The sequence below is a fragment of the Centropristis striata genome, chromosome 11, assembly GCF_030273125.1.
Source record: "Centropristis striata isolate RG_2023a ecotype Rhode Island chromosome 11, C.striata_1.0, whole genome shotgun sequence".
NCBI lineage: Eukaryota > Metazoa > Chordata > Actinopteri > Perciformes > Serranidae > Centropristis > Centropristis striata.
The window spans coordinates 32384236-32396785 of NC_081527.1; the positions used below are offsets into that span (position 1 = coordinate 32384236).

Consider the following 12550-nt stretch of genomic DNA (forward strand, 5'->3'; position numbering starts at 1 on the left):
GGTCTTAAGGGTAAGCAAATGTGAACAAAGCAGTTTAAACCCATGAACTTTAACACTTCGTAGCAAGAAACTGTTTTTTATTAACAGGACATGCAACATGTGTATGCTCTCTCCAGCCATGCATTAATTTGTTAGTTTTCCTGCATCACAATTCCTCAGATTCATGTTTTTTAATTGAGGTATTGTGCATAATCGAGTAACAAGTGATAAAAAACATAATCTGTGTACGTTTATGATCATGTGGATATGACATAGGTGTTTCTGAATAAATCCACATGAAGCATCGTGATCGACTCATGACAAGGTTGGTTCACTTAAAGTGTCTTTATGCGCAAACACAATTTATGAGTGGTCATAATCCTGTATAATTACTAGTATTAGTATAAGTGGGAGGAAGTTAAAATGCTCTTGGAACCCAATATCCCATTCTCTTCTTTTATACTGAAGGCAAAAATTCTCAAAGACAGAAATACAAACCCTTGGCCAATAAAACCAAAACTATCTGCATGGCTAGATAACAGGATAAGAAGATGCAAATGCTTTTTGGGTGAACCAACCTTTTCAGGCAGCCACTGATGTTAGTGAGGTCGTTCAGTAACATCGCATCAGTCCATGTCATCCTCATTCTTTGCTGCATCTCATGTTTCTGACACAGGCATCTTATTCCTGCTCATTTTTCCGGACAAATGTTTTTTATTACACATAGTGTCTGTGTAACCTAACATGGATCTCATCTCATCCTTCTCATCACTAATCATTCCACTCCCAGCGCCTTCACCGAGGCTACCACTCTGTTTTCTCGCCAATCCACCCTGGAAGACCTTGATGGAATGCCCGAGTGCATTCCCAAAACCAGCGAGCGTGCCAGGCCCAAGCTGCGTAAGATGTGCGGCATGGACGTGTCCAATTCATCAATGGACAGCTGCAGCAGCTTCGTGTCCAGGTGCCTGGCCTTTGCATCACCCATACACACACCTGAACAGGATCATCTCACCTCCTGACTCCTGTTTTATCAGAAGATTTCTTCCAATCCTTTTTTTGTTTATTTTTAATTTAATGCTTATCATTGCATGACTTTTCCATAACCCGTCTTGTTTATTACATCCTGCCAGAAACCCAAGATAAATGCATGTGGTTTTCTCATCTTGAAAGGCACGTCTTTCACCCAATAACCGTGATATGAAAAGCAATTTTACAGAGTTTGGTCTGTTCCTCCTCAGTAACGGCCTTTAAGGCTTGAAGTAAACATCACTTTTCTTGTTTCACTCTTCACTGAGATCCTTCATTATACAGGGCTCGGACTTTACTTTTTTCCACCACCGTCTTAAACCATCTTAAAATATGATTTATGTAAACTGTCCTGAAATAAGGCTGACCATCCCAATCATGAAATTATTGTTACAAAAATATTATTTCCATAATTAAAAGTGATGCGTGGGATAAATATTACACCATGGAATTTATAAAATTATAAATTAGCTCACATTTTATGAAAACATTTGTTAGATAAATATCCGTTAATTTATTCATATTACATGCATTATACTTCAGTAACAGTACTAATACCACACTGTGAAATTACTCCACTACAAGTGAAAGTCCTCCAAAACTTACTGAAGTAACAAAAGTAAAAGTACTCTTTATGCAGAATGGACACACTCAGATTGTTTTATATATTTTCAATGTATTATTAGATTTTCATTATTGATGCATTTATGTGAGCAGGATTTTACTGTCATCAAGGTAGGGGTCATTTCAATGACTTAATATACTTAAAATACTACACGTATACTGTTATGTCGTTTAATTTTAAAGGGGTAATCATTTCAAATTGATCATCTTTTTTTTATGTGAAATCTTCACCTGAAAAGTAACTAAAGCTCGCAGCAAAATGTAGTGTAGTAAAAAGTTAAATATTTGCCTCTAAATGTAGTGGAGTAGAACTATAAAGTTACATAAATGGATATACTCATATAAAGTACACATACCTCAAAATTGTACTTAAGTACAGTACTTGATTAAATGTACTTAGTTACATTCCACCACTGTTGAGGTCCTACTTTTTTATTGTCCGTAATATAGAAATTCACCAGGATCAACTTAATTTGAGTGTTTTTTAACTTGATTTGCGATGGAATCGTTGATCGTCCCAGCTCCGTTCTGAATAATCTGAGAGATTTTATTTCAAACATTTAATTTCCCTGCTCACAATCTCTGCTGTTTTTGTCCCCTACAGTGAAGCAACCCAGTGTGTCACGCTCTACTCCAGACAGGGCACCACAGACACCATAGAAGAAGTGGAGGATGAGCAGGATCAAGGGGAAGACAAGCAGCAGCAGCAGCAGCAGCAGCAGCAGCAGCAGCAGCAGCAGCAGCAGCAGCAGCAGGTTCCCTGGGAGTCCCAGGAGCTAGATGAGAGTGAGGGGGCCGAGGCTGCTGGCTGGAGTGACGGAGAACCGAGGGAGAGAGAGGAGCAAGAGGAGGAGGAGAAGGAGGTAGGGGAGGAGGTTGAGGGGGATGTGGACCCGGAGGAGCTGGAGGGTCAGGAGGGAGCAGAGGTACCACAAGACCAGGAGAGAGAGGAGAGAGAAGAGGCTCCCTGGGACTCCTTCGGCCCAGACGAGGGCCCCTCCCTCAGGCCGCAGGAGGCAGAGTCTGCTCCTTCTGCCCAGGAGAAAGACTTCACCACTGGGAGCGAGGACGATGGAGGACAGCAGGACTTCATGCAGACAGAGGGGCGAGTAGGATTGCTCTACACCCCCGATACAGATGCTTCTAAAACGTCCGACGCCGACGTGCCTCCCAGCTACAGCAAGGCCGTCAGCTTCGACCGCCTGGAAGTGAGCGATGACGAGAGCGACATGGACAGGAAGAGGCGCATGATCATGACCTCTGACAGCCGCTCAGACAGCAGGTCGGACATCATGCTGCCCTCTATGACCACTGAGCTGACCGCCAGCGAACTGCTGCTCAACAAGTACGTCCAAAGAATCTGTTTAACATAAAGCCTCACAGGTTCAATCATAAATATTCGTTTCAGACACTTTGCTGCAGATTCATCGGGATAATTTTTTTAGCTTTAAGTTGTGAAATGTAAGTTTGTGCCTGAAAAGCTGCTAATTCTTATAATAAATTTAAAATAAATATAATAAATAATAAATGAATACATTCTTTTTTACTATCAGATATTACCTGAATCATAAAGTTTTAAAATAATGTTATGCTTCATTTATGGTTGAAACATATGAGTTGATGAGTTCGAAAGGCACATTTACTAAATTAATAAAAATGGTTTTGTTGTACGGCATTGTTCTCAATTCAAGGTATTCATATCCAAAAGTATGGTTTAAATTATGGAACCATCATTTTTGTATTGGAACTGGTATCAGGAGATGTTGTGCTTATGGACTATAAATGCCTCAAATTCATTGTAGAGCAAATAAAACAAACAAACAAAAAAAACAAAAAAAACCTCCGCCAAGGCCATGCCCTGTCTCATGATGTTAATGAAAATGAAAAATAATTTGTAAATCCACCTTGTGATTTGGATCAGCTCTAAAACTTAAGGGTTCTTCCTTGAACCATGCTTCACCTTTTCTCCAAGTTTCATGCAAACCATGCCAGTAGTTTTTCTGTGTTTTAAAGTCAGTGACTGTATTCAGAATACCAAAAATTAAAATTGTAACTCAGACAAATAATTTTCTTTTTTTTTTAAATTCACCCCCCTGTGTTTTTGTGTATGCAGGTGGGGCGCTTTCCACAGAACTGAAATGGAGTGACAAAACACGTCTTAGTTCAGTTTCTTTTAGCTTGCTTTCTTTCGCGATTGTAAATAAAACCACAAAGTTTAAACCTAACCTCTAGGAAAATCTTTTACTGTTTCTCAGATCCGTCAGTGTCAGATTGTCCTGTAAAATCGGAGTTCTCATTTCTGTCTTGTTTTGGAAATATAAAAATAGTCGAACACCAAATCAGTCCTTCTCTTTGTGTCTGTGCAGGATGTTTTATGATGAGGAGCTGGAGCAGTCAGATAAATTCTACCAGAAGCAGCCTCTGATCCTCCAGCTCAGCTACGCCCTCTACAACATGCTGGTGGCCCACTCAGAGATGGTCTGCTACCTGGTCATCATCATCAACCACATGGTGTCAGCCTCCTGCGCCACCCTGGTGCTTCCCACCACCATCTTCCTCTGGGCCATGCTGTCAGTGCCCCGGCCCAGCAAGCGCTACTGGATGACCGCCATCGTCTATACCGAGGTACGGCCAAAACATCAACTTTTTAAAGCATTTATCGAAAAAAGAAAGTCAAATCCACAGGTGGTTACAGTCATGATGATGTTGCTGCTGGCTTCCCTCCAGGTCACCATCGTCATCAAGTACTTCTTCCAGTTCGGCTTCTTCCCCTTCAACCAGAGCCAGGCCTTAAATAAAAATAAGCCGTATCATCCTCCAAACATCATCGGAGTGGAGAAGAAGGAAGGCTACGTCCACTACGACCTGGTCCAGTTACTGGCTCTCTTCTTCCACAGATCCATTCTGAAGGTTCCTGCAAAAATACAATAATAATAAAAAAGACATCATGAAATTAAAATAACAATGCAGTTTATTAAATACACCAGCTTTTTAAATATTTGTGTGTTTTAAGTGGTAACATTTAATTGTAAAAGTATTCACACATGTATGTATGTGTGTGTGTGTGTGTGTGTGTGTCTTTGTGTGTATATATATATATATATATATATATATATTTTTTTTTTTATATATGCTTGCACTGCTTTTGGCATAGCACTAGTGAATGTAATGTCTTTGTTGTTGCTTGTTTGTATCTTATAGTTCTAATTTTTATTTTATTTTATAATTATTTCCCCCCATAAGGATCAATAAAGGAATATCTTCGTATCTCATCTTTAGGACTTTAGGATTTAATTGATAGACAAAAAAAGGCCAAAATTTGAGAAGAAATTATTGATTATGTATCTGTGGTTATGGAAGAATCCCTGGTTTTTTGGCTTTTAGCAGCACAAGTTGGCTGATATTCAGTGTTGAATAAAATGCTGATATTATAGATAGAAATAGAGATATTACCTTGTTTAATACAAACATTTCTATCCATCCGTTTCTTGCAGTTTTTCTTCTCAATTTATGAAAAAACGAAATTGTGCACAACTTTATGGGCCGAACACTTTGACTGTTATTGTTTGGGATGCACTGTACAATGTTTGACTGTAGCTACTTATCCTTCTTTTCATTTTTCTCCACTTCCAGTGCCATGGTCTTTGGGACGAGGACGACACCAAAGAGAAAGAGAAGAGAGAGCCCTCTCGTCAGAGTGAGTCCGAGGACGAGGGGAAGGAGAAGGAGGAGAGTGAGAAGGGGTCTGAGCACGCCTCCTCAGTGATCAGTGAGGGGAGAAGCTCCACTCACACCTTGAGGTCCATAAACTTTGGGACTTCTATTGATTCAGGACACGTCCAGGTGCACTACCCGCAGCAGCAGACCTACCAACGCCGCAAGAGCTCCAGCGGAGCCTCGCACATCTCTCACAGATCTCTACACTCTTCAGCGAGGTCCAAGAGAGGTGAAGATCCCCGTCTAATGTCTGTTTACTACTAATAACTACATAACAGGTTCTACAAAAATACACAACAGGTTCAAACATGAAACTGAATGTAGGGAAGTCAACAATTAACACTCTTATAAAACATTACTCTTCCTAACAGTAATAAGCATAACTACAATAATAAATAGGAATCGTCTGTGGGGCACTGAAAGTAAATGTTGGTTCAAATTGTCTTGCTGATTTATTTTGAATATCTTCTTAATTTTCCTCACATTTGAGACAGAAATGAATATAAAACAACAAGTTCTATGGAATGTCAACAATATATATATATATATATATATATATATATTTGTATATAGTAGTGATAGTGATAATATACTTTTGAACACACCCCTTTCAACTAATTGCCCAATTGCACAGCCTTAAGAGCGTGCATATCACAAATGCTGTAGCATGTAGCAATAAAAAATATACTAAAAACCTGGATTAATCTGGTTAGTCACATTGGACTGCTATTATTTTGAACACTGCTGTACAAAGATGGCATTTCAGCCGTGACATACAAAGTACAATGATGTGTGCGATTTCCAAGGCCAGTAATGAAACGCACAGTCCAACTTCTACAGGCTCTTATTAGTTGCAATAATAAAATGAGATCACCATAGTCCAGTAGGGGCTAGAATGTTGCAGATATCAAATATTTTCTTGACTTTTTTGCAATCCAATGCCTGGATAAAATCATTCACCACTTTTAAAGCTGCAGATGATGTACTGTGCTGTTTTCTAAAACCTGATTGATTGTGTGATAAAATACTGTCTTGTGTCTTTAAGTTGCTCACTTACCAGTTTCTCTAGAAGTTTTACTAAAACACATAATTTAGAGATTGGCCTATAATTGTTGAAAACAATGGGGTCACCTCCTTTCAGCAAAGAAAAAACAAAGGCTGATTTCCAAATAATAGGGATCTCATTATTGGAGAGAGTAAGATTAAAGTCAGTGGGTCTGCAATAAAATCTGCAGCAATCCCGAGGAAATATTGGTCTATCATATCAGGACCAGTAGATTTGGAAGGATCCAGTTGCTTTAAAACTCTGCGGACTTACACCACATCCAGAGGGATAAAATTAAATGGCTGATCAATGTTAAATGTTAATTTCAATATTAAAATGTAATACTTAACATTTAGATTAAATATTTTTTTATTTATTTTTAATATTTAAATTCATGTTTGGATCTGACATTTCACATTCAGATTAAACATTTAATTTTAACATTTAGTTTTATTATTAAGATATTGATTTAACATATAGATTTAACATCTACATTTTTTTTTTTACATATAAACATATAGTTAGATATATCTTGCTGTTTTACCTGCATTTCTGTCTCAAATGTGTAAAAAGTGAGCTAAATATTTTTTTTTAAATCAACCAGAAAACTTTAACTTAAGTTTTTACGTTGAGCGCCACAGTTTGTATCACAAAAAACTTGTCTTCTGTCCTCTAACCTTCACCCTTGATTTCAGCCTTTGTGTTTGTGGATCTCAGCCTTTATCTGTGACTCAACGCCCTGTCACGGTGCATTTACAGCTCAAAATGTAAATTGTTTCCACAGGAAGTACCACTTCCCACAACAGCAGCCACAAGGACGGCAGCGAAGCCAGCGTCCATCAGAAGACACGCAAACAGATGATCATGGAGAAGCTGAGGGAGCAGCTCCTCAAAGGAAAAGCTTTCATCATTAAGCGGTACAATGAAGCAAATCTGGCTCATAAAAGTTTTATTTTTGTCCCTGGCCACCAAGTGTGTAACCTTATGAGGGAAGTGATGAGAACTGAAAGTGGAAAATGACATCAGTGATACAACAGCTAAAACCTTTCAAATTCTAAATTTAGCCCTTTAATTACAGCATTCCCGTTAGACCAGTCATTGTCATTTTTGTAAGTGCTGCAACAGACAACAAAACATGTTATTGTTCTAAATTTAATCACAGCGGAACAAGTGGTTTCTGAAATATTACGTCTACACACAGAAAAAGATAATTCAGTCGTTTCCATTTTCTCTCAAAATAGGATCAGCGACAATAACAATAAGTTACAGACAAACAACATTAGAAGAAAAATGCAATAAAATCCTCATCAACTGAAATGAAATTATATAACCACAGATAGCATTTCTTATACAAAGATTTAATCCTCAAAACAACCAAAAGGCTGTTGTAATCTCGCCACATAACTAATGCCAGGGGTTAAATTAGACTGCTGCTCAAAGACCTACGCTTTTATTTCATCAAGGCACTCTTAAATAAGTACATTTTCACCAATGTATAAACAGTATTTTGACACTTATCAGTCGAATTAATTCAAACTAAACTAGAACGCGTTTTCTTTGTACAACCACTGATTCCACAAAATTTGTGATGCTGTGTAAAACATAAATAAAAACATCCTTTAATTCAAACATTCATTATCCATAACTGCTTATAATAGGATTTATAGGAGTCCTTAAACCAGGAAGTAAGTTAGCATGTTAGCACCCTGGGGTCTGTCCTCCCAAACTCCGAACACGAACGAGAACTCTCTAAATGGTCCGCCCCACAGCCTCTAGTCGTCTTTTCCAGAGCCCTTTAAACTCTTGTAGATTGTAGATTAGGTTAATAAGTAATTTATTAGGCTACGGATTCACTAGCTTGTTAAACTCATTCAACACTCTCTGACAAGCTAACCAGCTACGGTAGTGGCGTTCGAGTCATGCGACTGTGGTGTAGATTATCTTGCTGAACAAAATGTGTTAGCATCAGAAACATGTGTTTGCCACTGAGGTTATTTTCTGCAGTGATCCAAAATCCAATGCAAAAATGCCATAGGAGAATTCTCTTTAGACCCCATGGAGATGCTACTTCTGGGTTGGCCTACAAAAAAATCCATTTAGTTTTCTCTCTATGTATGAATGGTTTAAGTGAGAGATGACAGCAACAGGACCTATTTACCTATTTTCATTAGTTTCTTTGTTCATAATAACGTTTCTTTTTCTTTCTTTCTAGATTCCTGGGGATCTACCTTCCCATGAGGCAGTTCTTTTACAACTTGATCCACCCAGAGTACAGCGCCGTCACAGACGTCTACGTGCTAATGTTCCTGGCAGACACAGTCGACTTCATCATCATCGTGTTTGGATTCTGGGCCTTTGGCGTAAGTTTTTAAAATGTTTAAATTCATAAAAGCAAAATCCCTTCCGACAGAGTTAACATCTATTTACAATCCCTTTTGTTAGAAACACTCAGCTGCAGACATCACGTCGTCCCTGTCGGAGGATCAGGTGCCGGGACCTTTCCTGGTCATGGTTCTGATCCAGTTTGGGACCATGGTGGTGGACCGGGCCCTCTACCTTAGAAAGTCTGTCCTGGGCAAAGTCATCTTCCAGGTCATCCTGGTTTTTGGCATCCACTTCTGGATGTTCTTCATCCTGCCAGGAATGACAGAAAAGTAAGAATATTAAATCTCATCTCAGATATGTTTCGCGCTTACTGTAAAGCTTTAATTAAAAGCAGAGCCCCAATGAGACAATGAGTCTCTTTTTCTGGATTCACTGAGTCAATTTTACTTGATTCTTAATTAATAATAATTAAGTCATTTTCATACTGGTTAAAAAAACCTTTTTATTTTCCATCTTTTTTTAAATTAGTTTTATACAAAAGGAATTAAACACCCATCCCATATAAATGCGTGTCCCATATATATGCTATTTAAATTAATATTTTATTTTTTTAAGTACTTTATTTATGGAAATTTCCCTTTTTTTCATCATGGAAAAACAAACCAGCAATCATGAAAAACAGTACAAAGAAAGCCACTTCTTCTAACCATGCCACTTTATGGAGAGAGTGCATATACAATTCACTCTATACAGCAACTATAATGTCAACAAGTGAGATAATAAGTCAGAAATGTGAAGTGGAAGGAAATCTAAAATTATTGCCAATAAAATAAAAAATAAAAAAAGGACAGCACAAAAAAAGAAAGATTGATAAACTTAAATTCCGGGTGAAACTATGGCTTTTCAGTTAAGTAGGCTATTAATTAATTTTTTCATTGTAATTGAAGTCATTGAATGTCCTAATTTATTTGATTTAAGCTCAATATTTTAGGTGCCCTGATTCTAGCATTATCCTGGGTTTTAAGTATGGTTTTGTGCCTTTAATCTTGCTCTTCTTTCTGTTACTATTCAAATCAAGAAAAAGATGATCAAACGATCTTGTGCATCTTAAAATGTTTGATTATGAACTTTTTTTTTACAGCTGAAAAGAATTTGTCCATTCTTACTTTTCTTTGCAGTCAAAAAAAAACCCCAGAATATTTGAAATTCTTGGTTCTGTGCATAAATGAAAAACTATTTAATCCTTAAATTTTACAAATTGTCTCACTTCTCTTCTCTTCGTAGGCGTTTCAGCGAGAACACCGTTGCTCAGATGTGGTATTTTGTCAAGTGCATCTACTTCGGACTGTCGGCCTATCAGATCCGCTGTGGCTACCCCACCCGTGTTTTGGGAAACTTCCTCACCAAGAGCTACAATTATGTCAACCTCTTCCTGTTTCAAGGGTGAGTTACGCTGGGAAAGTCTCATTTCTTCCAGCTGGGCAAACAGGTCCAAGGCTCTGGTCACGTCGGGGGTCGACAAGGAGCTTCTGGTGCAAGAAGGGAAGGAGACACCTTGAGTTATTGTTTCAAAACTGTGGAAACTGGATATTTATTAAGGGTCTTTTGTGGATCTCTGTTTGTATACGTCAGTATTTAGTTCTAAGGTAGAGTCTCGTGCTCAAATAAATATTTGATTAAACATGTAGGTAATTAGTTGAGCAAATGCACTGAAAATTTGCTGTTTCCAGTTTCTCGATAGATGAAACTAGATGACTATATAAATAGAATAAATAAATAAAATGAAATAAAATAAAAATACGGCAAGGAAAGACTAACTGCAGCAAACTGAAATAATACAAGATCAGACATTAAATCCTTTCTAGAAACAAGTCCAGTGGGACGGAAAATAAAGACAAACTGGGATAAAAGTCTTTAACTTGTCAAAAAACATATCTACCCCCCAGTTGGCAATATAGTCATTATTATAAAATAATATATCACTGTGTGAAAGCATATATAGCATTTTTCTGTTTGCCCTTCCCTTGGATAAAATGAACAAATTCCTGAGCATGTTTTTCTGAATGAAGATACTCAATCTCATTGTATTTCAGTCTCGTATTCTGCCAGAATAACAGAATAATAAATAAAGATTTGTCTGTTTTTTGTAGTTTCCGCCTGGTGCCGTTCCTGACGGAGCTGCGAGCTGTGATGGACTGGGTTTGGACGGACACCTCGCTGTCTCTGTCCAGCTGGATCTGTGTGGAGGACATCTACGCTCACATCTTCATCCTCAAATGCTGGAGAGAGTCTGAGAAGGTGTTTATCATTGTGGCATCGGTCTAGTGTGAGAAGAAGAATCGCTCTCAGAGCCAAAGTCTGTCATGTTGGAATCCGTGCTGAAATTTACTTTTGTGGTTTGTTGAAGTGAAAAATGGAAGATTAGCTGGGCTCTCAGTTTCTGCAATGAGCTGTATATTAGATATAATAAGGATATACAATATAGAGGACAAAAGCTGCCAAAATCAAAAATAAATAAATACTAGACTTGATAAAAACATTATCATGCCAATAGATGTACCACAAAATAATATTAAAAATAAATACATTTATAAAAATGGGACATAAATTCATATTTGTCATAATTTTTTCATTTTTTTAACTTTTGTATTATTTACCCTATTTGTTACCTTTCCTGTTTAGTTTTTTTTTCTTTTATACATTTGATTATTTTTTAAATTTTTTGTATTTATTTATTTTAAAATGTATTTTAGTTATCAAGACACGTTTGGCAGCTTCCGTCTGTGTCTTCCCAAAAGTGGATTAAATATTCTAATAAAGTAATAACTATAATGATAATAATAATGATAATATTAAGAAGAAGTTATAACTAACTAACTATGGTAAATAATGCCCTCTTGCAGACTTTCCTGTGTTAGTCCGCAAGGAACTCCTGTCCTGAAAGTTTTTGTTTCATCTTATTTTTATAATCCTGGTCCAATTAATTACCTAAACTCAATAGATTTACTAAATAATTAATAGAATAGCAAAATAAACATTTATCCACTATCACTGAGAATTTGCACTGTGCAAAACAACAGCTGTTTTTCCCTGCAGGTCTAATAATCCTTTATCTCATCTTTCTGCAGAGGTATCCCCAGCCGCGAGGCCAGAAGAAGAAGAAGGTGGTGAAGTACGGGATGGGAGGCATGATTGTAATGCTGCTGATCTGTATCGTCTGGTTCCCGCTGCTCTTCATGTCCCTCGTTAAGTCTGTAGCTGGAGTCATCAACACGCCGCTGGATGTGTCGTTTACAATCACCCTGGCTGGCTTTCAGGTGTGGACACAGCTTCTTTTATTCAATCCTTTGAGCCAAAACGAGCTTCTCGAGTGCTTTACTGGGAAACTGTGCCCAAAACCAAATCCTTTGGAAATGAAATGAAATCCTGCCTTCTTTGAGTTCAAGTAGATCACGATGAAGTAAATAAATCTGTGACTCATTGTGAGGTAAGTAAGGTAAAGCCAGATATTTATTCAAATGCACTGAAGTGGGAAGAGAGAAGCCAGAGGATTGGGATTGTATTTTGTAGGTTGTGTGATTATTCTGGGTGCAGGGTTTAAAATGTTTTTTTTGAAGTGTGGTTGTATTTATACTTATTTAGTCAGTGTATTACCTACAGTAGATGGTGGTTCACATGCACCCAGTTTGGAGAAGCAGGCAGGAGTGCACGGAAGCTAAATAATGTACTGCAGACACTTTATTTTTTTATTTAAGCCACTTAAAAAATCTATTTCAGTTTGCTTTTTGGCTATATTTACAATATTTTCACTGCTTTACCTAAGCCAGCAGA

General features: G+C 37.6%; 1 protein-coding gene across 1 annotated transcript in view; it reads left to right on the top strand.

The window, feature by feature from the left end:
* Positions 1-12550, top strand: part of LOC131980442 (piezo-type mechanosensitive ion channel component 2) — a 108898-nt gene that overhangs the window by 89356 nt on the left and 6992 nt on the right. The window contains exons 37-47 of the mRNA XM_059344684.1: positions 770-943; positions 2237-2977; positions 3999-4257; positions 4360-4542; positions 5266-5578; positions 7179-7311; positions 8607-8754; positions 8837-9048; positions 10004-10162; positions 10870-11017; positions 11848-12036. Coding sequence (XP_059200667.1) covers positions 770-943; positions 2237-2977; positions 3999-4257; positions 4360-4542; positions 5266-5578; positions 7179-7311; positions 8607-8754; positions 8837-9048; positions 10004-10162; positions 10870-11017; positions 11848-12036 — 2659 coding nt within the window. The remainder of the gene's footprint in view (positions 1-769; positions 944-2236; positions 2978-3998; positions 4258-4359; positions 4543-5265; positions 5579-7178; positions 7312-8606; positions 8755-8836; positions 9049-10003; positions 10163-10869; positions 11018-11847; positions 12037-12550) is intronic.